Source organism: Agelaius tricolor, unplaced genomic scaffold, assembly GCF_023055355.1.
Source record: "Agelaius tricolor isolate 1412-34295 unplaced genomic scaffold, bAgeTri1.0.p SCAF_27, whole genome shotgun sequence".
Taxonomy (NCBI): Eukaryota; Metazoa; Chordata; class Aves; order Passeriformes; family Icteridae; genus Agelaius; species Agelaius tricolor.
Window position 1 is genome coordinate 10,527,354 of NW_027269287.1, and position 26,018 is coordinate 10,553,371.

General features: G+C 39.4%; 1 protein-coding gene across 2 annotated transcripts in view; it reads left to right on the forward strand.

Annotated features, from left to right (window-relative positions):
• Nucleotides 1–14,238: 14,238 nt before the first annotated feature.
• Nucleotides 14,239–26,018, forward strand: part of PTAR1 (protein prenyltransferase alpha subunit repeat containing 1) — a 35,867-nt gene continuing 24,087 nt past the window's right edge. For both annotated transcript variants that reach the window (XM_071448558.1, XM_071448559.1), the window contains exons 1-3: nt 14,239–14,393; nt 18,075–18,244; nt 24,961–25,027. In XM_071448558.1, coding sequence (XP_071304659.1) covers nt 14,308–14,393; nt 18,075–18,244; nt 24,961–25,027 — 323 coding nt within the window. In that variant the 5' untranslated portion in view covers nt 14,239–14,307. The remainder of the gene's footprint in view (nt 14,394–18,074; nt 18,245–24,960; nt 25,028–26,018) is intronic.

Below are 26,018 nucleotides of genomic sequence, written 5' to 3' on the forward strand. Positions count from 1 at the left end.
ACCTGATTAGTTATGCTGTTCTATGTCGCTGCTAAGCAAACAGTATGTAAGACCTGGCTCTTAATCATCTTTTTGTAAGAGAATAGTTCACAGGAACAAAAACATCAGCTGTCTCTCCTGGTGTGTTTGATTTGTCACTATTAATAGTAGTTTTGTTACTAGGAAGCTCCCACAGAATTAGGTGCCTATCCTGTATTTGACATACACGATAGACATGATGCAGACTCACCCTTACACTTGCACTTTCTCTTTTTCCATACTGTTTGCAAAACAGACTTTAACCAGCTTAAACATAATAAAATTATCAGAGAAGCAGGATATAGCCCTGAAAATGTAATCTTTATCACAATATGAGCCTAATGCAAATGTAACAAAACAAGAACCATTTATGAAAGCAGGAAAGGCTTATTACATAAGCTTCTAAAACAGCCTCTGCAAAACCCAGAATCTGAGTCCAGATGCAGCTTTGCTTCTAGGTCCAACACAATTTTTATTTTCTCCTGTTTTCTCCCGTTTTCTCCCCTTCCTGGATCCACCTCCACATGGATCCAGGAAAGGAAAACAGAAACATAAAACTCTTACCTGTAGGTAAGAGCTTATTTTCTAGGTATGCCTTAGGAAATACATGACAGTTCAAATTCCTTGGTTCCCTAAGATGGTGGTTTCTTCTTAAGAAGCACCTGGAGGTATACAACAGTTCAATATTTCTCCATGTTGGCTTACCTACACTTATTTTTGTCTACAACTGGGTATTATAGAGCCATAGTTGCAAACTATTTCTAAATGTTTTGTTTAGACTCCATGAATTTATCAACAGAAGCTATTTACACACCTTAGCTTGACCTCTTGTTGATCTATGAAAATTAATGGAGAGTTCAAACACTATCAGCTTTCCTTATTCACTAAAACTGCAAAAGAAGTATGCAAGTTAATAGGGATGAAGTAAAAGTTGTTCCATCTATTATTGTGTGCTTTGTTGGGTTTTTCTCCCCAGTAACAAATTATTTTAATAACTGGGCTAGATCTAAACCACAGAAAATACCACGTGAAAGACATATGCCATACACAGATTTACTAAATATGACTACCACTGTGATTAATTCAGCTATATGAAATCCCAAACAAATGAATACTTTTTAATTTAAATAATACTTTTTAGTACTTTAAAATTTTAAAGTATGTTTAAAATTAAATGCTACACTGGGTTTTTCTAGGTTCATACACAATGGAAGCAAATATTTAATATATGGAGTATTTGATGATAACTGGACAGACAGTATCTTGCGGGGGGGGGAACAATTTAAAATGTCCTACTTAAAATGTTACACTGTTTTTGTGGAAACTTAAGCCATGTCTGGAAAAGCTCCAGTGACCTGACACAGTCACATTTAGAGCTCTCAAGGTTTCATATGAGTGTATTGCTACATGGTGGCTTCATATACAAAGAACTGCAATGAAAACAAAAAGAAGAAAAGAACATTTGGAGTGCTTTCATGTCTCCAGACATATATTAAAAAAAATTAGGTTCTACCTTATTATTAATGGCAGAATAATTTATTTTCTTTGAGGTCTCAATTGAAGGGAAAGAAACCAAGTAATGAATAGCACAATAGATCTTTTATATGAAAATCCCCAATAAAACCTACAATTTGTAACTCAGAGTGGTCAGTGCTTTGGCCAGTGTCCCAGAATAAAATCTACAAATTGTAATTCAGAGTGGGCAGTTTCAGGGATGGGGGCTATAGCTATTTTAATTCCATAGAATTTCACTTATCTGTGTATTAAAACCACTTATAAAACTGAGAAAATACCTTCCCAAAAGTCTTGAGAAGATTCCATTTGCTGGGGACCAGATGAGAATCATCTTACTGTTTACCACCTCGACTCAGCACTCTCCATTTGGTTCTGAGATGAGACAGTAGAAAAAAAAAGGTAAAATTTTCTAGCTTTGGTAACACATCTGGTTTTATGATGTTATACTGACTACAGCTGTAAAGAAAAACCCAACAAACCAAACACTGGGAAAATAAAAGAAGAAAAATCAAGACTACATCATTTCAGAAAAATGCATTTTGGAAATTCTTTCCTAACAGGCCAAGAATTGTGGCTGTCTGGAGCTGGAGAAATATTACAAGATATGTTCTTGCTGGCCTTTACAGCTGGATGGGGTAATGCATACACCAGACACCAGGTATCCATTTGGGTAATGGTACATTACATTACATTTGTCTCTGTTACATTAATGGTAACAGAGACAAATTTTGTATTTTCTACAGTTTTCTGAAGCTTGTAATGATCACAGCATTCAAGTTTGACCACCTTCAAATTAACAAGAACATGAAGACTTGTCAACAGTCAAATAGGAACAATTGCTGTGTCTGCAGATTCTCATTTAATAAGAACCATTTTATCTCTGTTTGCTCCAGTGAAATGACTTGAAAGGCATTTGAATACATTCTGTCAATATGCCAGAGAATAGAATGGTTTAAAAACATAGCTGTCAGTACTTGTATCAGATACACATCCCTCAAACTTAACTTGGTGATCTAAATATAATATAAATATCAAACAAATCTTAAATGGATTTGGTGTTTAACTGTGATATGAACTTATTCAACTCCTCTGTTCAGCTCCCTACCCTTGAAATTCTAAAAAGAGATTTACAAGAAAGGCTGAAAATTGAAAAATGCGGACAGCTATAATGCTTATATGGGTCAGAGAAATGGGTGTAGTTACAAGAAGAATGACTCTGGAATATTACTGAGGACAAGTTCTTATTCTTAATTAGAGTAAAACTCCTTGTTTCAGGTGGCACTGACACATATTGCCCACCACCTGTTTTACCAGAGTGAACTGCTTTATCCAACAGTATGCAACAGCCTGCATGTTTTCAACTCTGCCAGCCTTTTTTGAAGTCCTGTATTTTAAATGCATTTCCAGAGATGACTGAAAACTGTCCTCCAACACTTGTCTACTGAAAAATTACAAAACAGGAGGACAAAGAAGAAAAATAAATCACACCTTTATATCTAAAATGCAACACTAAGTCGTTCGTCACTGCTGTCAAGAGTTGCACTAAAGCACCTGATGGCTTACATCCAGTTGTGGAGTTTGGCTATCCTCAGCTATATTTGCAACTAAAGATCAAAGGAGGAGAAAAGCAAAAGAGGAATAAAATACATACACAGGACCTCCCTCTGCTAGCTACACTGCGTCCTCTAGCATCTGAGCTTTCATTTAAGCAGCCCTTCTACATTCCACTTATGCTTTTCTAGGATAAATATCTGGGGAAATCAGTTTGGAAGTCAACATCCTTTTACTGCTTTATTTCCAATCCTGGAAGGCAAACCTGACATACTGACAATCAAGAGCAGAATAAAAGCAATTCTGAACTATGTTGTGTTGAAGTTTCTTACAATCTTCCCAAATATTTTTCTCTGCTATGAATATATTACACCATATAGATCTGTAATGTTGTTTACCTGAAATAATAAAAAGTAAAATCATGAATATTTTAAAGTGTTCTGGATGACAGCCTAAGAAAACAGCTACAGAATGTAAAAGACATTCTGTCAGTTTCCTGAAAATCAATCAGTATTTGAGATTCCAGACTTACTCCATTCCATCTGTTATGAAAAAATGATTAAATAGTAAACAATTACTGATAGAAAACTGATATGAATCAAACAGTTTTACAGGAATTTTTTAGAGGTTCACAGTATTTTTTCATTCAGGGAAGGTTGCTGCTGAAGACTTAATAATACAAATCTGTCACAAAATATTGCTCCTCTTCCTTTCCACAGCCAAAAAATGGCATAAAAATCTGCAAAGAAAATTAAGCAGTGCCATCTTCAGCATGCATTATTTCATTTCCTATTTAAATAGTTTTTCAACAGTTCCTTCTCTCAAGTTCTCTATATATAGAGAAAGCTTTTTATTTGAAAAACACAGATTACATTTTAACCATATTTGCATCATATAGTGTTATACATATTTTCAGGCCATATCAATTTTCTTCCCCATCAGGCCCCCTCCATCAGCATGGCTTTAGATCAGGGAGTAAAGGCCTGTGTTGACATGGGGAAATCCTAAAAATTAAGTCCTTCAAACATCAGATTGAAGGGGCTGTTGCAGTTCATCATGCTACAAATTATTTCAGAGGTCCAATTCAGAGTTCTGTATCACACACAGAGATAAATACTCATTTTGGTACCAGAAATAACATGTTAAGTCCTCATTCCATTAGTGTGGACTTCTAGAAGTCTTAAATATAATTTCTTTATATTACATAATGATAATAGATGAGAAAGGTGAGCTTGATAAACGATGATTCAAGTCTGCAAGGAAGCAAAAGAAAACTCTCACAGTTATCTTCTGGGCACAGTGATACAAAATCTGGCGGAATTTTTATGGAAAATGCTGCAACATTTACTTCTAGAATTTTTTTTTTTTTTTATTTTATCACCTTTTCTGAAAAAAATCTATAAATTCTTCACAAAGAATGCCAGAGCAATAGGCTGACAGAAACCTCATGAGGTACCACCATTAGTGCACAGTCCTGCACAACTGAACAGCCCCTGGCACCAGCACATTCTGGAGACTGCCCAGCTGGGAACAGCTTCACAGAAAGCACATGGGGGTCCCCCAGACACAAAACTGACCATGGGCCAACAGTCTGCCCTTGTGACAAAAAACCCCACCAAGAGCATCCTGGGCTGTGTGAGGAGCAGTGCTGCTGGCAGAGGACAGCCGTGATCCTGCCTTTACTCACTCAGCTCTGGTGATGCCACACCCGGCTGCTGGTCCAGCTCTGGGCTCCCCAGACACAAGAGACGTGGACATACTGGAGAGAGTCTAGCAAGAGCTGCAGAGATGATGAAGGGATTGGAGCACTGCTCCTTTGAGGAGAGTCTGAGACAGCTGGGGCTGTTCAGCCTGGAGCTTCAAGAGGGCTCAGGGGGAACTTATTAAGGTGAAGGGAGTGCACTCCTGAAGGAGTGCACACAGAAGAGGGAGCCAGACTCCTTCCAGACAAGCCCAGTGATAGGTGATGGGCACACACTAAAACACAGACAATTCCCTACTAACAGCAGGAAACCCCTTTATCACTGTGAAAAAGCCTTGGCACAGGTTGCCCAGGAAGGCTCTGGAGTCAATATTCAGAAGTCATCTGTTCATGGTCCTGGGCACCCAGCTCTTAGCGACCCTGACTGAGCAGGGGGTTGTACCAGATGGCCTACAGAGGTCTTGTCCAAGTTCAACCAACCTGAGATTCTTTACCACGGAGCAGCCAACTGTCAGTCTGTGAGTTCAAAAATAAAAGTTTCTGTACTCAAGAAAACATGGGGAGTTTATTCTATACTTCCTGCAATACTACAAAATAAATTTTCCACTTCAAGGTTCCTAGACCATGCAGCAGTACCACAACAGCCCCTAAAATACATTACATTATCCACTTTGCCATTTGTTGCTCTTTTATTGCCTTCTCACACTAGAGTGGCTGCTGTGAGCTCACTGTTTCTGGGCCAGCCCTCCACAACCACATGCGGCTTTCTATTACACATTGTGCTTATCCTTTCTAATGACTCAGTGCAATAATACACACCATATTCCATTGTTACTTTAATGAAGACCATCATGAAGGGGGCAGATTCAGGTCCACCTATTATGGGATTCATCACTGTTAAATAAGTATTCCCTTACAAACATACAGTTCCTAAACACTTGAGGACTTCAAAATACCATCTTCATCACTGCTTCATCCATTAGCAAACAAATCTACAAGCAAAGCTATTTGGTGCAGAGAAAGGCAGAGTAATTTTTTTTAATACAGGACAGGGTCTGGGCAGTATGCAAACTACTGCATGTTTTTATGTTGTTTTGGTTTTAGGACTAGATTCAAACATCATTCTATCTTCAAAATCCACTCTAGGCAGCATGAGTGTGTTTCAGCCAAAGCATTTCCTTGGCACACGCACAGGGAGGGAATCCATCCATCCATCCATCCATCCATCCATCCATCCATCCATCCATCCATCCATCCATCCATCCATCCATCCATCCATCCATCCATCCATCCATGGATCCCCTCAGTCTCAGGATAAGGTGCCACCGCGCCCCCTGCTGTCCCGGGCCGGGCTCCGGGACCCGCTCCCTTGCTGATCCCGTCAGTCGTTGCTGCCTTCCTATCCAATCACTTTCCGGCAGCTACAGCCAAACTTAGGATGTTAAAACAAAATATATGAAGTGCAAGCGCTTTTTATCATAAAAGCCTTTGAATTTTTAATCCCTTTTTTTCTTCAGACTACATTAAAATATCGTTTAGTACCTTCATTGTCACATGAAAGCCTGGAGCGACTGCTGCTCAAATTAAGCACTGAGGAGTTACTCCAAAACAACTTCATAACACAGTTAAGCCCAGTCTTAAAAGGCTGGAAAAATTAAGTTAAGTTCTAATATAAATCAGTTTTCTAAAATTGCAGTAGAAACTGTTCCGCCAGTAGAACACAGCTACCTGTTTTCTTCTTTTTGCATTTAGAAACGGCATTGTATTGCTGTGATTTAACACAAAAGGAATGCGGCACATTAGAAATCCATGTGCTATCTCTGTTTGTCCTGGACTTGAGAAACTTCTAATCTCTCCTTTCTGCAATGAGTGTTAAGTGCTTTTTCTATGAGTCAGATAATTAAATCTGAAATGGGGCTTTGTCAATCCTGCATGAGAAGTGAAGTCAAAACAACTGTGACATTATCTCAATTTATGATGAAACAAAATAAAAAGGCTCCCCCACTACATTTTGCCACCACTCACATATTCCTACCACATTTTCCTGGAAAAACATTCTGGAACAGTAAGGTGTTTCATGAGGAGTTTAGCCATGGAGAACCACAGCATTAATTGAATAAAGTAACAGTAATGATGTCAGATCAGTAAGTCTAAGTAAGAATAAAATAATTCCATAATTTTTTTGTTTAAAGACTTGTCTTCTGTAAAGAATGACAGTATTGCTAAGGAGTGGTTTTAAGTACTGTTCAGTATTTTAAGCAAACATTTATAGCATTGTTTTTTAATGTGTGGAAAGCTTTTCACATTCAGTCAGCAGCGCCTGTGTTTTATATTCATCACACAAGTGCACTGCAACACAGAATCTGTTACTTTGGAAGCCTCTTGCACCAACTGCAGGTTCACTAATATCCTTCATATTTACTGTATTACTAATCTGTGTTACAGCTTTAACACTACAGATAAATATAAGCAAACCCAAACACAGCAAGTTACATGACTTCAAAATAAAATACAGGTTAGGATAAGTGGGAGAATTTACTTTGCATCCATGTGAGTATTAATGGAACTGGGTTTGTGAAGACAAGCAGGGAGAAGGGTTAGGAAGTCCTACACACAGCTGATGTAAAAGTCTAGTCTCTTCTTGATTCTATTCTAAAAATGCTCATGAATCTCAGTTTTTCACAGAAAACACTTCAGAAATTGTAGAAGCCTGACACTTTTGAATTATTGTACTTCAGATATATGAATGCTTCTAAAAATAATAATATCATTACATAACACACCTTTGTAGTCAACTGAATAAAATGACAGCTACTTTAGATAAAGTTTTCTAGCAAAAAATGTAAAATGCATAGGTGATAATGAATCAAAGTATGTTTTACTTTAAACTTAGGCTGCTGAACTGGTTTAGTTTCATTAATTAAAAGGTGTCTATTAGAACTGTACCAGCTTTCACCTGATACCTTAGTTCACTAACCTTAGGAGATCCACCAAGTAACTTGGAAGAAAAAAGCCCAGAGATAGTCTCGGGGTGTTGTTGTCTTGGAAACTGCAGCCCAGCTGACTACAGTTCCTTGGAGAAAGATTTCTGTATGAATGCTTTTGTTTAGCATAACTGAATTGTACTTCTCTCCAGAAGAAGCAGAGAAGTATAGCCAGCATGGAATGATACAGACCTATTTCTCATTTTGCCTTAGTGACATTCCTATGAGCCATCAGATCTGACCCTGAAAATACACAGCCATACCTACTACATCTGAAAAACCTGGTTTTCTGCACACAAAAAAAATTATTATTCACAGAGTGAATGTATCTTTAGTCTGTTATACAAAGAGGAAAAGCGACCTACTTTAATTGAATTTGCCTTCTCAATGGAAAATGCACATTTAAATGTTATGTTTGCTGAATAAACTAAACCTAAAGGACATGAAGTTGCAGGTGTTGTCAGTTAAAGCTACAAACAGACATCAGAGATGTATGCACTTCAATTTCTGAGCTACAATAAATGAGGTGGCACAGTTGCTTCTTCTGTACTTCCTTGTACCAAATACATTGAAAAGAATTTAATTTATATCCTAGTCTTTTGAGCTCAGCCTTGAAGTGCCAAGGCATGGCAAAGGAGAATGGTTAAAAAAACTACAAGTCACATTTTTGGAAAGCCAGAGTGAGACATTCTCCAGTTTCGAGTTCTTCAGGATAAAGGCTAAAAAACAGTATTATTTTTAATACTATTTTCCAACCCTCTCTGCTACCACCTTTAATTCATATAATGTTTGCAATTGTATCTCATTACACTGGAGAGAGAGCAAGTAAGACCTATGCCTCCCCTTCAAGGCAAAAAACCCCTTCCTTCTGACACAGAGTATTTTGTGCGTTAAAGAATAAAAAGGTCAAATTTGCTTCCTGATCACTACACTAATACTGAAATAAATAGCAACAAAACTAGCTGAGATGTATGCAGCTATAGGACATTTCTAGGACTATCAAAACTCTTTATCTACATTAATGGGCACATAGTAGGGTTCCTTCCCAGCAGCCCTTTAAACCTTCTCCAGATCAACAGCTGCTCTCTTCTATTAACCACCTCCAAGATATTTTATCTTAGTAACATATATTCAGAATGTCAGTCATCAGCAACTCCACAAAAATATAATTGAAAGATGAAAACTGTATGAGCAGCTACAGATACTGAAACTACAAACATATTCTGGGATTCCCTTTATTTGCTTCCCAGACTTTAAAGGAAAGATGAGACTTCAACCTATGGCTCCACATGTATTTTGCCATCATCTTAACTAAAAATGTGATTTCATCATTTTCAGAATGGAGGAACAAACAAGTGCCTGATTCTCTTTAGCAATCCATGTTAATATGTGCATAATATGTGCAGCATGTTAACTACAGACTGTGTGTTGCAGGATCTGAAGGCTTCAGAGTTGTTATTCTCAGGAGCCTTCTGCTTGATTAGAAGTGTTTTTTCATTATCTAGCTTGCTAAACTAATTAAGGCTTGCATGCACTATCCTTAAACAAAATTGCTCTCTTTTATCAAGCCAATACATTTTTAAAAGTTTTAATCTCAGCCCTGGAAGAGGGAGGGAGGGAGGACTTAAAATTCTCTTACTCCTTTATGTTGCAAGACTGCTGTGAAGAAGAATTATCTAGAATATGTAAATAAACATCAAGAGGAAATTAAGTGGTCACAAAATTTCATTCTCTACCATTCTTATTGTAAATAAAAAGCAATCCTATTATAGATAAAATCAGTTCTCTTATATATAAGGAACAACTCTTGAGACTGAACTTTGTCCTTCACTAGGAAATGAGAACAGATTCTCAAAAGTAGTCTAAGAGAGCATTTAGCAGTAAGCAGAAACATTGAAGATATTCTAAACACAACAAAAAATATGCTCATTTACAAAAACAATCATCCCACACTCTGCTACAACAGGAAGGAAAATGAAATAGTCAAATTTATTGTGGAACTTCTCTGAATCACTCCTTGATGATTGTAAGTTACTGAAACACTGAAACTGCATTTATATGGGGTGACAATTTCAACATGGGTTGGCTGATATGGAAATTGTAAAGAAATCTCAAAATTGTCCTAGCTAACACTGGACAGGCAATGTGCATCTAGCATTAAAATCAGTTATTCTTCCTTTCAGAGAGATTTTAATAAAATTAAAATAAATTACTTTTTTAATGGGGAAAAAAAGAGGAAAAATTAGGTGTCAGACTTAAAATAATTGGTTATGCATGATTTACTGATTTGAGTGCGTATGACCAACAATTCTTCCTTAAAACCCACCTCGCCCTTCAGGCTGTGTAGGTGTACTCAAACCACTTGATACTATACATACAAAAGTAGTGTGGAACTTCTCCCAGTCACATGCAGGTCTTAAGGAAAATGAATATAGAGTTTGTTTCTAAGAAAAATTTTTACATTAGTTAATATATTGGAAACATGTTCACAATATTAAAAATTTATTTCTTAAAAAAATTAGAATTTTTATTAATTTAACATCTTTTCCATTCAAGAGAATGAGGAATTCAGTGCCTGTGAGATTATTTCTTCTTGGAACATCAGCTGCATTTTCTTTCTAAATAAGAAGTGAAGAATTTGGAGAAACACAGACAAACTTATATCCACAAGGGACATCCATTATACCCAAACTGTAAAGCATATGAAGTATTTCTCAGAAATGTTTTATCCAAAAAAATTCAGCATATTTTAGAGTGAGGTTTGCCTCCATTCCTTTTATCTCTCATCCATTGGCGGACCATGTTTGCACTGTCAATGATGCTGTTCCCACAAGCCCACTGATGCTTATTGACCACATAATGAACAACACACCCTACATTGGTGACCAACCTTTATAATAAAATATAATTTATTGCAGTAAAACCATTACATTAGGATATTAAAATTTGATGCAATAACAATATGCAAAGAATTTTTCAGGGGAACCTTGGAGCTTCCTTGGAGCAAAGCCAGAAGTACCTGACCGTGTCTGAACACCGCTGTAACAGAGTTGCAGGACAAGTGCCCAGAGGAGTCAGCTCTCCCTGTCCTGCTGAGGCCACACCTCAAGTCCTGGGCCCAGTTCTGGGGCCCTCAGTTCAGGAAGGACATTGAGGGGCTGGAGTGTGTCCAGAGAAGGGCAATGGAGTTGGGGAAGGGTGTGGAGCAGAATTTCTGTGAGGAGCAGCTGAGGGAGCTGGGGGTGTTTAGGCTGGAGAAAAGGAGGCTCAAGGGGACACCCTATTGCTCTCTACAGCTGCCTGAAAGGAGCATATAGCCAGGTAGGGGCTTGGTCTCTTCTCCCAGGCAACAGATTGAGAAGAAATGGCCTTAAAGCTGCACCCCAGGGAGGGTCAGGTTGGATACCAGGAAGAATTTCTTCACTGCAGTAATGCTGAAACATTGGAATGGACTGCCCATGGAGGTGATGGAGTCACCATTCCTGGAGGAGTTCAAGAAATGACTCCTCCAGGACATAGCACTTAGTGCTATGGTTTATTTGACATGGTGGTGTTTGGTCAGAGGTTGGACTCAGTGATTTTGAACATCTTTTCTAACCACAATGATTCCATAACTCTGAGTCAATGTTGTGCAGTTTACCAAATATCGTATTAAACAATGACTGAACAGCAGTCATACCACCTAGTACTTACTGCATGACAAATAATTGGCTTATCTACACTACTTTTAGGCCTTTTTACATCATCCCTCATTGTAGACATCAAGCACTGGGTAAAGCATTCTGTCACTCTTCAGAGGTAACCCTGAGAAGGTTCCCTGCCTGAGAGAGCCCAGTGCAGGAGAGCTCAGTGGGCTCTGGTGATGGCAGACACTTGTAGTGAGAAGTGACAGCCTTGCAGTCAAACACTCCTTTGGTGTGCTGCAGGTGTAAAAGTGTGGCAATGCTTCATTCCACCCAGTTCCACACCAGACAAGGTACTGTGCTTCTGGCTCAGGGCATTAGTTCCCAGTAAGATGAGACTTCCCACAAGACAGGGTTTGCACATGGGGGCTGATTCCAGCCAGGCCTCAACCAAAGTACTGCTACCTCAGTCATCGCGGGTGCACCTGTCTGAAACAGCAACAGCTTTCTGCTTGCTAACCCCAGAAGCAAACACGTGCACAACTGAGTATAAAACCATACACACACCCACCACATTCTCTGATGTGAAAGAACCATCACTGAAAAATTTGAAGACTCATGCTTTTCATTATATGAAAAAATGTGCTGTGGCCTCCTGCATTTGTGCCATGGCTGTCAAAATTTCAAACAACCTTTGTAATAAATAGAAAAGCAAGGCCAGTGGTGAAGCACTTTCACACTCGTGTTGGCCATACAATGTGATCTGCTTAGAAAAATATTAGGCCATGGGAAATCACTGAGACTGATGTGCCCATTTCCCCATGCACTTGTTTCCACCCCCACAAAGGAGGGACAACTAGTACCAGCTGTGAGACGGTTTCACAAAAAATATAATACTGAAATCAATTGCAATAAACTCAGTTGGACTTGTCCATAAAGCTCTAACAAATTAAAATGGTTGAGGGGCACAGAAACAAGCCAAGATTATTACACGTGTTGCAAAGGTGGCCATGAACAAATTAACAACTACATTTCATACCTGGTGAATTGGATCTGAATAGCAAGGTTTTAACCTTTTAGGCATTTATTAAGGCAATTTTAATGTACTAGGAGTTTGTTATGTCACTTTAGATAATTAGAAGAACATATTATTCTGTACCCATGACAGAAGAAGCCCTCATACACATAGTTTCCAACACTTTTGAGACTGCCCCAGATCACATGGGAATGGATAATTCAGGGAAATGTGTTTTCTGTGCATGACAGAGAGATAATTCCTGACTATTTAACTACAGTGTATTTTCCACAGTTTATGCCCTATGCCAAATGTAACGGAAGAGTGTTTTCTGAAATAAATTATTATCATTTCCCCAAAATTACAGCACGTAAGCATTCTTGGGTGACAATTCAATAATCACTGCATAAAGCTACAATAAAGTATCATGCACAATAGTAACACCAATGCCCACATTACAAGCTTTGACAATGTATATAATTGTTAAGATGTACAAATTAAATAAATTTTATTATGACATTTAAATAAGAATAGCAATTTAATATTCAGTCCTCTTCTTCAAGGTATGCATGAAGTCAGACAGTATATTGTCAGTTGATTGCACAATTCTAAATAACCACTTTTGCAACTTTTTAGTACATTAGTAGTTTTGTGTCAATTTTCAGTACTTTAAGAACTTTGCATTGTTATGGTTGATTTTAACTTGTACTCAATACTAAAACCAAAAAAACCCACCAAAACCCCAACACATCACAAACACAAAAATTAGACTTTTAATCCAGAGAGTATTTTTGTCATGATTAATGACATCTGAAAATTGTTTCATTTAGGTCTAATTCACCAAAACCTCTTAACAGAATTACAAAAACAAAAAACTCAATCCAAACCAACCTCATAGCTAGAACTATTTCAGTCACTGGGTTCCCAGACTGAACTTCAATTTGGTGCTTTTCACAAATGTGATTCAAACCTTTACACAAACAAATTGCACAGGACAAAGTGAGAAGGCAACGAGTCAGAAAAGGTATACTGTCCATCACATAAAACTTAGTCCTTTCCAGTAAGGCAAATAGGCATAAATTAAAAATTCAGGGTTATGCTGAACCCAGAAACCTAAGCTATTTTGAAAAAACAGCTTGTATTTTTCAGCTAAAAATACCTCCCAATATTTATCAAGTGTTTCAACACCTTTCCTCATATTTGTATTCTTGCTTATTTGACATCCAGAATGTATCAGTTTGCTTCAACAATTTTAGACACCACACATCATAAATACAGTGTCTATACATTCTACGAAGCGCATGAAAATCTGGAACAGCACAAACATGTAACACAACTCCCTGAAGCCAGCATTATTTAGTCTAAATTCTTCCACTTAACATATGGGCTATTAAGAAGGCCCTATAGAATGTCCCGTAGGCCATTTCATTATTATTATTTTGTATTTTTAAGGAGAATATATGGAAGGGTCTACCAGGCCTCTAGGGGGGGGGGGCGGGGGGAAGGCAATCATGAAGCAGATTATGATGACATTGCAAGCTTCCAAATTAGAAACAAATCAACTACGCACGGTTAATGCTTTGTAAATATATTAATTTCTAATGACAAGCAAATACATAAGTTACGGTCCAGAATTAGAATCGCCTCTTCGCATTCCACCTTGCAGACCAGCGCTCCCATGTCTCCTGGGAGTCAAGAGAAGCTATGCACATAGTGCTTATCTTTTAAAGCTACGCGGCCTACGCGACTGCCGACATAACAATCGCAGGGAGCGATAATCCCACGTCAGAAGGAGCGGGCGCCGCTCCCGCCCGTCCCCGGCGGCCGCGCCCCGGCACCGCCCCGCGCCCGCCACGGCCGCGCTGCCCCGGAAGCGCTCCCGCCGCCGCCTGCGGGAACATGGCCGAGTCGCCGGAGGAGGTGGCGGTGCTGGTGCAGCGGGTCGTGAAGGACATCCGCAACGCCTTCCAGCGGAACCCACACATGTGAGTGCGGCCGCGGCTGGGCGGCGCGGAGGGAGCGCTGCCCGCGCTCCGGCCCGTGCGCGCTTCGCGGCCGCCGGCGGGCGGGGCGCGGGTCCCGGCGGGGCCGGCCGGGGCTGGGGCCGGGCCCGGGCCCGGGCCCAAGGTCACGCCGTGAGCGGCCGCGGGGACCAGCCGGGTCTCCTCCGAGCGGGAGGGCCGGCTCCGGGCAGCTGCGGTGGCACCCGTGCCTCCGTGGGGCAGGGCGCCGTGTCCCTGTCCTCGGTACTCTCCTGCTGCCGCGGCTTTTCCTGGCTCGCTCCGGGAGCCTGAACCTGGGGACCGGTCCGGCCGCGGCCGCAGCCCGGCGGCCACAAGCGCCCCTCTGGTAAAACGCACCGCGTCATGGGAACCAGCGAGGGCTCCGCGGTCTGGAAGCGATAGATATATTTTCAAAGAAAAGTCGCTAGTGACCTCTCTCTGAACTCGGTGTTCGGCAGTGTTAAACTCATCGCGCAGTCGGGCTGGGGCTGAGCCTGCCCGCGGGTGGGCCAGCCCTGCCGAGCCCCGCAGGAGGCAGCGGGCTCTATGTCTGCCGGGAACAGAGCTCTGGCGCTGGTGGGAATAAAGCTTAGGATAGAAGCCTCCTGAATTGCACCTTTGCACAAACAGAGCAGTGTGGTGAATCCCACCTTCAAATCCATATCTGTTGGTAGAAGTGCTAGTCATTTCATTTTGTGTTGTTTTGAGGAAGACAGAATGACTATGAAAATGCAAACCACAGTAATTGGTTGTGAGAATCAGATTTATCCAGAAGTCTGGGGGCCTGATGGTCTGTTTTATTTTTCAGTGTTGTTGACCAGCCTTGAGACCCTGTTTTAAGTGCCTCCCATACTTCTCTTTCCCAGAATGTATTTCCCCAGCCTTTAAGACACAAACCAGGGAAAAATCTTTCAACCCATATGCAAGCTCCATGTTGGTTATGGCAAATAAGGTAGCACATAATGAATAACAACTTCCTAATTTAAGTGAGGTGTATTTGTGTCAGCTGGAAAGTGCAGTCTCTGAGGTAGTGGCCTGTTAATCTGTTCCAGAAAGTGATAAACTAAACGATTGAATAGGAAAATTTTATGTCACCTAATTTATCCCTTTGCTTAACAAGAGAAGATTACAGTGAATACCCTCATGTTTCTCTAAATGTAGTAAGCAATTTGGGTGGGCGGCCAGGTTTTAAAATGCAGCATATGGATGCTGTTTAAAAAAAGGCTGCATTTTGCCTTGAAGCTTCATTTTCAGGATGTGAAGCAGAATGTGCTGTAAAGGGCCAGTATTTATGAATGAATGTTCTGATTTTTTCATAGTTCCCACTCCTCTGCCAGAATGCTTTATTGGTAGCAAACTTAGAGATGATGTTTTTTAAGAATTTGCTGCTATTGCAATTTCCTTTCAGAGATGCAATCTCAGAGATGAAAGTAGGCTGCAAGAGTTGTGTGTGCTGAGATTGATGTACTGTGACATGCTGCTAGTGAAAAAGCACAAGCTGCTGCTACTTTATCCCTCAAAGTAGACAAAGTGACAGTCATGTCTGCTAGGTTTCTGAAGTGGTTGAAACTACTTGAAATGGGACTCTTCAGGCCTATGTAGGCTGTGGGCCCTTGCTATGCTGCCTCTGTGCCTCAGGAGCACCAGGATGTAGCTGTGCTGGCTGGGTCTTTCCATGCATTTCATCTTGTCGTCTGCTGCTGGCCAGCTGCAGTTCCTGACAGGTGGTATCCTGAATTCAACGTGTTACAGATCCAGGTTTGAATTATTTTACATGGGAACTGCATAGCTTCACTGAAAATAAGGAATCTGCTACATGCATGATGTTGCTGTTGACTTCCCATGCTTTTGTCCCATACTCGCCTCTTTTCCATCATTTATTGACCCTTGTCAATGGCTGCTTGTACACCTACCCACTTGTCAGCTTTGTGCAAACTGTGTCTGTCTGTCATTTTGGCATGTTCAAAGCAGTGTTGTGAAACTTAGCTCACCCAAGTCAGACTTTTTGCATTTGGTAATAAGTAAAGGTGTGGATGTTTATTTTGTGAGTTTTTCTTCTCTCCTTGCTGTTTACCTTTGGTATACTGTTTGTGAGTTACAGCTGGTGAGTTCTTATGGTAATTCACAGAGTTAATTAGACCACTAGTGCCTGACTGCATCTTCCTTGATTTTGGAGACTTTAATGTCCCTGTATGCAAGGCCAGGCAACGTTTTACCAAGGACTTTTAGTATTCATAAAAGAAAGACCCAGTGGTACGTACAGACTTCAGGCTATTAAGATACTGTGTTGAAAGAAGCAGACTGGAATGACATTTTAGGTTTAATCTTGCTTCTTGAAGAGCTTAGCTTGTGTTAAATAGAGCAGCACAGATAAGGATCTTGCTTTGATACTCATTTCTTGCTCTTAGTGGGGTAGGAGGATGCTTTTTTCTTCTCTCTCTTCTCAGCTGACTGGGAAAGCAAAAGGGACCTGAGTGTATTTGGAGACAGAGCCATGTGATTTGCCAGTGTTTTACCTTGAGTTCACCTTACCTTTGTTTTTTGTGGCTTGTGATATATGTTGTGATGTACAGAAGATCAAATTGGTTTTCTGAATAGGCAAATACATTCTTAAACAAGTGCACTGTGTCACTTTTGATTACCTCAGTAATAGTCCAGTGAGGACACAGAACTAAATCAGCACGCTCAGAGTACCCAGTAATAAATTTTATTTACGATAATTGAGTTGAGGTTTAGGAGCTGACACTTGCTGTGTATCTGTAAATCTTGTATTAAGAAGACTTAAGATAGAGAATTTGTTTTCTGACATCACAAGAAATCTTTTTTGTCCTGAGTGAGATCTGAGGATTTCCCTTTTTAGCAACAATTTTTTCTATTGAATGGGGGAATTGTTGGAGAAATGATGCATAATTGAAATAAAATAATGTTGCCTTATGCCTAAACAAATGTGAATCCTTGACGAGCTCTGTTTATTTCTAAGAAGCTGCCAAAGCTGCTATTCAGCATGCTAGAAAAACCTGACAAAATGTAAAATATGGTATGGCCCATTGAAACTGAACAGATGAGTCTCTTCTGCTTTGTGTGCTGGTACAAATGCTCGTGTTTGTCGCTGTTATTTTAAAGGCTTACATTTCTCCTACAGAGTTGTCATCTAATCCGACTGGCCTCTGTGTCTCAAATCTTCCCCCCGTTGATCATACTGCCTTGCACAGGACAATGAAAAATGGGACATATGGAAGTGAGCATATTCTTCTGTGTGATCCTTAGTGTCAGAGCACTTGGTCACGCTGCTGCTGGGCACACCTGGGTAGCTTTTGGTCAGTCAGGCGCCTGTACTAGTTAGCATGTTCTGTTTGTCTTGCTGAAGCAGCAGTTACAGCTCTGTCACATATTTATTACAAAACCAGGGTGCTTGTCTTGATTCTGCAGAGTTAAACTGCTTGTATGATAGTCTAAAAACAGAAAAAATGGGGCTTTCATCATTTAGGATCTTTGTGAAAATCACATAAAACTATTCAAATTACAGGTTTCAGCAAAGACAAGGAAAAAAGATGATGGAATGTTTGGTTGGCAAGCATTGCCAACCATTGCATTTCCATATTGAGAAAAATAATTGTCACCTACTAGAAATAAGCTTAATTATATTTCTCTCTGTTTTTTAAGAGATGAAATTGGATTAATACCCTGCCCTGAAGCCAGATATAACCGGAGCCCTATTGTCCTGGTAGAAAACAAGCTTGGTGTGGAGAGCTGGTGTGTGAAGTTTCTTTTGCCGTATGTCCACAATAAACTTCTCCTCTACAGACAGAGAAAACAGTGGCTGAACAAGGATGGTAAGTTCTGAGTTGGAGAAGAGTATATTACGTGATCTTTAGTGCACATTTTTATTTATCGTAAAATAATTTAGTTTGGAAAAGAGCTTTAAGATCTGAGTCCACCCATAAACCTGACACTGCCAAGTTGAGCACTGAGCCATGTTCCTAAGTGCTGTGTTTACATGTCTTCCAAAATACCTCTAGGGATGGTGACTATGCCATTTCCTGGATGGCCTGTTTCAATTCTGGCAACGCTTTCAGTGAGGAAATTTTTCCTCATATCCAACCTAAACCTCTCCTGGTGTAGCCTGAGACCATTTCTCTTGTCCTGTTGTTTGTTACCTGTGAAGAGAGAATGACACTCACCTGGCTACAGTCTCCTTTATATGTAGTTTTGGAGAACAGTAAGGTTCTCCCAAGCCCCCTTTTCTCCAGGCTAAACACCTCCAGCTCCCTCAGCTCCTCTTTATAAGACTTGTGCCCCAGTTGCCCTTCTCTGGGCTCACTGCAGCACCTTGATGTCTCAGTGAGTACATGGAGATGGTCACTGATGTGATCCTGCTGGCCACACTATTGTGATCCAAGCCAGGATGCCCTTGGCCTTCTTGACCACCTGGGGACATTGCTGGCTCATGTTCAGCTGGTTCTGGCCAGCACCCCTGGGTTCTTTTCCTCCAAGCATCTTTCCCGCAAGCCTGGGTATTGCATGGCAGTGCTGTGACCCAGGGGCAGGACCAGTCAGAACCTCATACAAGTGGCCTTGGCTCATCGATCCAGCTTGTCCAGATCCCCCTGCTGAGCCTTGCTGCCCTCCAGTAGATCACTCCCACCCACAGTGGCATAATCCCCAAACTGACTGAGGGTGCACTCAATGCTTTTGTCTGGGTCATTTACCCTTCCTAATGCCAGTTTAACCTGTTGTGGAAAAAATGGTGGTTACTGAGGGGAGCAGGCTTTGAATTGTGCATCTTAACTTAAACAAGTTTATTTTCATTTGAAAAAAAAATTTCTTTCTCTCTTGCCCAAACTGGAAAGGTTAGAGGCAGACAACTTCTGTGAATTATTTGAGGAAGTGATGTTAGTTGATGCAGAAGGAATTTTCTTCCTGAGTCAAAAGGAAAATGTGGTGACATATATATCTACTGTAAGAAATGAGTGTTTCAGATGCAGAGGTACCAGAAATTATTAGTCCCTACAGCTTGGTAATTGTAAAGTTTTATTTCCTTTCTCATCTCTTTGTTTTGGTTTGGTTTTTAGCTTAACTTGCATGAAAAATTCTTTTGTATATGTTCTTTAAAAAAATTCAAAATAAAGAATTATGAACAGGTGTGACATAGGAGGTACTTGACTGCTTATAAGGAGTCCTGATCAGAGCAAGAATGAAAAAGAATAACTAGTTTATGAAGCAACTGTTTTGTTTATTGTTGCAGTACTTTCTAAGTAGCAGTTGGAATAAAGAATGTTCTTATGCTGGGCTTCTAGTGTTTTATTTCTGGTGGGTTTTTTTTTGTTTTGTTTTGCTTAGAGACCATTTTCTAGTATCTTTTACCTGCTATGGTATTTTTAATATCCCTCAGAAAGCAGGATATCTGTTGTGTTGAAGAGTACCCTGTGACCACTCACAGAGTTGAGATCTTTAGTATCTCACATGCAACTGGGTTTCAGTTTTGGATTGTTACTGTATTTTAATTTTTTTCTGTTTACTTATAACTAACCTGTCTATAAAGCACTGACTGTGTCCATTTTGCTTCAACATGTGTGGGATTGTCTTCCCCTGCTGGAGCATACCAAACAGCCACCCTTCATTCAGTTGTGTTGATTGCAGCTATAGCAAAGCCAATCTCCCTGGCTGCTTTATGAAAGAGAGAGTTAAAGAATTATGTTTTAAATAGTGGGATTTTAGCATACATCTGGTGCAGACTCTACCACCTAGTCATAACTAACATGGTGTTCTACTTGGTGTTACTGCTAGGTTAGTTTTTGGAGTAGGTCTGTGTAGATCAGGAGATGATGTGTGGCCAGTAGCATTTCTCCTTCAATATCTACTTTTCTTTAGTGTTTTATTGCTGTATTCTGCTTCACTTTAAGTGTATGAAGCCAGCTGTGCATGATGCTCCTTAAAGTGTAGAGTATGGCACAGTCAGGTGGTGTTGGTCAGGTCTGTAAATGTGCGCTTGAGCTTCTTTTGCCTTTGGAGGTGATATGGAGAAAGATCAAGGTCTTTAGAGGATCTTGGAGTGGGAGGATTCTTAAGGCAGAGAGTGTTGCCTGCTTTTATCTGCTTGATGGTGGGGTCTAGATTTGCTAAACATGCCTTGATTTCTTATTACAAACATATGGATGTATAATGCAAGCGTTTTGGAAAGAGTAGCATGAAATGGCAGGCAAGGCAGATCATGGCAAGAAGGAACCCATTTTCCTGGCCATGAAGAGTCTTCCAGTGCTAGCTGTAGACCTCGAGTGATGTTAGAGTAACAGTGCACTGGCTTGATCCTCAGAATTAATTACCCTTCCAAAGAGTAGCTCAAAGAAGTTGAAGTGTTTTCATGTATTGCTGGGTATGACTGACCCATTAACTGTGTTTTATTTTTGTCTAACAGATTGTGTATGTTTGTGTCATTGTGTTTCCCACATTTCTCCTAGAGGGTTGATGACATGTCATTATGTGGACTTTATAAATTTTACGTGGCCCTTTACTTTTTAATTTATACATAATTTATTTTCTTGAATGTTTTTTCTCATCACAGACATCTTTAAAATTACAGACTCTTCCTGGGGGTGTGTATTGCTAACATAAGTAACTTCCATATCTTCTTGGTCTTTGTGGTTTGTGGTTGGACCTATTAAGACCAGGATGGTTTTGATCACTGCCACCAACCAACTGCTAATTTATTCAGTTCTCATAGAAACAGGTGATTGTGACATTCCAGATTTGAAATTTGTAATGCAGATGATTACAAAATTCAATAAACTGAACTTTAATACAGGGAATATAATTAATGTTGACTGACACATAACTAAATACAAACTTTAGCATTTAAAGAGTTGAGCCTACTAGCACAGGCAATCTTAGCAACACCAGTGGTTCTCATTGCAGTGCTTTTGGAGCTCTGAGGTAGGAGTTTGTGATGTATATTGTTATTATGCTACAGATCTTCAGCAGGGAAACTTCATTTTGGTCTCAAGTGTTATTGTAAGGTCTAAACATTGACATTTCCACACAGAGAAAAACTTCTTGTTCAAGACAAACTACAAGCATTGACATTTACGTCACATTTTTGGGTGTCTGAAGACAGCTAGTAGCCATTACCTGTGTGCTGGTGCCCTGCTCCAGTCACACCTGTGCAGGTGCTTTGTGGTGATGCTGTCACACCTGCTGATGCCACAGGGATGGTGTTTGCAGGCCTCTGCTTCCCTCAAAGCTGAAGGAAACAAGCTTCATGCACAACCCTTCCTCTCAAAATGCAGCTCAGAAAACTCTGTCAGTGAATACTGCAGTAGCATGCATTTTAAACTAGTGCCTGCTTGGCTTTATTTCAAAAGTGAAACTCTATTCTGTTTTGTCTCTTCATTTACATGTGTCAGAAGAGGTATCTACAGCATTTTCATGACTGCTGAGGTTTTCTGTAACCACTGTAAAACACAGTCAGGTCCTTCATGTTAAAACCCTATTTGTAAAGGAGTTTAGTATGTTTTAACATAATTGAGTTTCACATTTGATAAAAGGTTTGAGCAGAAACTGAACTGCAGTGGTGGAGAGAATTAAGGCGGAAGTCTTTCCCAGGTGGGCTTAGAGACTCATCTCTAAGATGTTATAAGTATGTATATTCTGTCAAGAGATGTTATGGTATTCTCTTAAGTATTCTCAAGAATTTTGCGCCAGATTGTTTTTGTAGATGAAGGTGCATGCCTGGAATTTGTCAGGGTAGTTGCTTTCTTTTGCATCTAGTAAAGAAATAGATTTGTTTATTAATTCTTCAGAACTCAATTGTATATTCTATTGAAGCTTGTTATAACTGGTGATTGCAGATGTAGTCTCTACTCACCTCTTCCGTTTTGAGTCACTGTAAACCATTTAAAATAGAACAGAGGAGAACAACAGGGTGCTGATTCAAGTGTCTGGTATTTTTTCTGACAGGATCGTGGAAGAAGGAGGTGTTTTATAGTCATTCATTGGTAGGTTAGTGACACAGATGTTTAGTTACAGTTTCTTTTGGATTCTTGGAATCCAGAGTCATGACTGCTCCCCCTGCTATTATTTGAGTTTAGAAATCCCAATTTTACAATATGTTTTTATCTTTTCTCCAATATTTTTTAAATTTATGCATGCATACTATATATGTTATGTCAAGATGGTTTTCTGTTACAAACTACTCACAGAATATCTAAAAATCTGGATACAGCCATATTTAAAGGTGTGCTAGAACCACATTGTTTTATTTGTCCTTTTGCAGTTAGGGAGACCTTAGTATGCAAAAGGACGTGTTCAGTGTGAGCACCTATAATGCAATAGATTGCCTGAAATGTATCTAGTAGAAAGTAATTTTAAATTATAAATAAAAGATTCTGGGTTTTGTTACTGACACAGGGGAATAGTTGGCAAGTACTATCATTGTGTACCAGATCTGTCATAGGACTTCCTAATAAAAAGGGGCTCAGAGGTTAATAAATTGAGCCATTTTTCTATTGAAAAATGGCATAGAGGTTACTAAATTGTGTCATTTCACATCTCTGGCTCAGAATCCACACTTCATAAATCTTCATTGGTTACATCAAAGAATATCGATATGAAAGAACTGGATTCTACTTGGAGATTTTGCTTTTATCTGCATCTTTCCTTTGATAATATTCAAGATGAAGTGAACCTCTGTGATGGAAAAATGGACAAAATACAAACAAGTTCTGTTTAAGTTGAACTTGATGGGGTGCTGTTACAGACCTTTGAGATTACCAGAATGGTCATATTAACTGGAAATCATGTATAAGCAAGCTGTGTTGTTCTAAGGAGACTTTGAAAGGCTTTTCTGAGAAGTATTCAAAAAACTGAAATAGGCTATAATAAACTATTGCTTGATGTGCCTATAACACATGCAGTGCTAGTACCTAATAATTGCTAAAACCATTGTTGCAGGTAAAATGGAAAATGTACATAAAACAATCATAGCTCACAATTTTAACTTTACCTCCTTATAAAAATTATGTTTTTGTAAATGTTCAAAACTGATTTCTGAATGTAAAATTGAAACAGTAGCCACAAAACACTTAGCAGATGTTTAATTTTATGTATGTTTGATTTTGTGTATGTGAGTAATCCTGGTTATTTGAATTGGGATAGTCAGCTGCATAAAATTAAATGGGTGTTGAAATACTTTGCTGGTTCAGGAATTGGGTAAACCAAGGAATAATATTTGTACATTCAGGCAGCAAATTAGAAAGAAGCTTTGCATGTATGAAAAATATTTATTCCTTGGCAGCAAAGAGAGATTTAACTTGTGAAAATAGAAATTTAAGTTCTTTCCTTGAGACACTTTTCAAAACATTACAGCTTAGTGTAAAGTCACAGTACACCAAAGAATTCCCCACCATGCCCCCTCCATTACCCCTTGCATTATATGGTGGCTTAGCATGTTCCTCATAATGAAGAACATAATGGAAAACACTAAATTTCTTTGTTGGACATAAATCATCAATCAGATGCACAGTAATATATGAAGGTATTTCACTTTTAGACCTGCTTAGGTATTGACTCTTGTTTCAAAGATACCTGAAGCCAAGTCCCTTTGCATTTTGAATTAATTTGTGTATTGTTACTATTGGAATTTCTAAACAGTTCATTCATTTTGCAGTCATATTGACTGCACTAACCAGAGATCTGTTTCCATGAGATACCATCCTTTTCTTTTTCCTTCAATGAATGAAGTACCTCTTATTTGCTGGAAATCACCTGAAGTATGATCTAATTAGTATGTTAAATTCAGGGTGATTAGGAGAGATGTAGCCAAATTTAATTTACAGTAAAAGGTTGTATAGTCACATTCAGTTTTTATGACATAGTTAAAAATAAGTGTAATACATAAATCTGCAGTATACAGTGCTTAAATGCAGGGATGCAAGCAAATGTTTTCATTTTTGCTTTGGGTTTTTTATTGAATTAGTCTTAAAACTTCAGTCTGAGGCACTTAACAATGTATTTAAAGTGTTTTCTGTACAGTTTAAAGGGAGTTCTTTTGTAATCCTCATTCATAGCTGTGGTGTTTCATTTTTTAGCTACAGGTTTTTTATAGTGTATGTATTTTTTGTGACATTATGATATATGGCAGCCATCTGCAGCTCAGACTTGTTCTAAAATAGTAGGGTATATTTTTATTTTCTGTAGTATTTAAAAATCTTTGGATTTTCTTTGAAGAATTCTCTGCTTCTTGTATATAGTGTGTGTAGTTAAAATCACTGAATACTCAAGGATTTTATATTATGATTTTTCCTTGCTCAGGGCATACTCAGTTCATTATTTTAAATAATGAAAAGGGAGGATATGGCAGATCTTGCTCCCTCTTAAATTAACTATTAATTAATTAATGCTCTCTCATTTCTGGAATAAGAGCAATATTTTACAGAGGTACAGCAGCCCATAGCAGGAAGACTTTGAGGAATGAGAGGGAGTAAGGGACTGCAGAGGGATCAGTGCTGTGTGCAAATCATTGCTAATCTTAATGTCTCTTGTTCCATCGTTCTAGAGCTGATAGATATCACGTGTACCCTGCTACTGCTGAACCCCGACTTCACCACTGCTTGGAATGTGAGGTATGTTGCACTCAGAAAATGCCATCAAAAGGCCCAGGCCTTACATGAGTCATCTGAAAGCTTTGTTTCAAGTGGTTGTTAGTGACGCAGCAAGAACTTGTCAACTATGAAGTGCTTGAAGGAATGTTAAAAATCTCTTCTTTCCTATATGTTGCAGATAGTTTGAGACTGCCCTTCTTTGGTTTGTTTGTTTGGGGGTTTTTGTTTTTATTTTTGTTGGGTTTTTTTGTTTGTTTTGGGTTTTTTTGTTGTTTTTGTTTTTGGGGAGGGTTGGTTTGGTGGTTTTTTTTTTTTGGTTGTGTTTTTCTTAATTGAAGGCTGATGATTACAGTGCTGCATATGAAGGCATCTTTGCACCACATTTTCAGGGTGTATAAGACCCACTGAACTACCATTCCTCTTTCCTCCTGCAGTTAATGAGGGTAGTGCTCAGTCTGCTGTGTGTATTCACTGTTCTCATTTTTACCTCTCTTTGAGTTCTTTTGAGATTCCATCTCAGTTTGCTGCCACTACCAGTGCAGGCTATCAAGCTCAGTAGATACACTGCAAGAGAGGGGGAGAAGGTGTCTACCCTTTATTTCAAACGCATTTCCCCCCTTCCCTCTACTTTCTTGTACCTGTTGAGTTTAGCATAGCTTCATCATTGGTCAACCTTCAGAACTTGTCCAGGAGTCATAATGGAGGAGGAGGAGGAGGAATTTACCTCCTTGCTCTTCAGGAGGTGCAGAAACAACAATTCCTTACACTTTTGTAATCTTACAGCTGTTTTGTAAATTTCAGAGTTGGAGGAATATTCTCTTTCTGCTGCCAAGGTAAGACTGGAGGCAGTCTATAAAAGCTATAGTTTCAGGAGGGCTGGAGGGCTGGCAAAATTGTGATGGTCTCTAGGAGTGCATTAATGGAAAACAGGACTTCTGTAGTTACAGTGCACTTCTGATGCTGTGTCTGTTTGTCAGCCCTACTTATGACAAATTCAGCTTTTTCTTTTTTC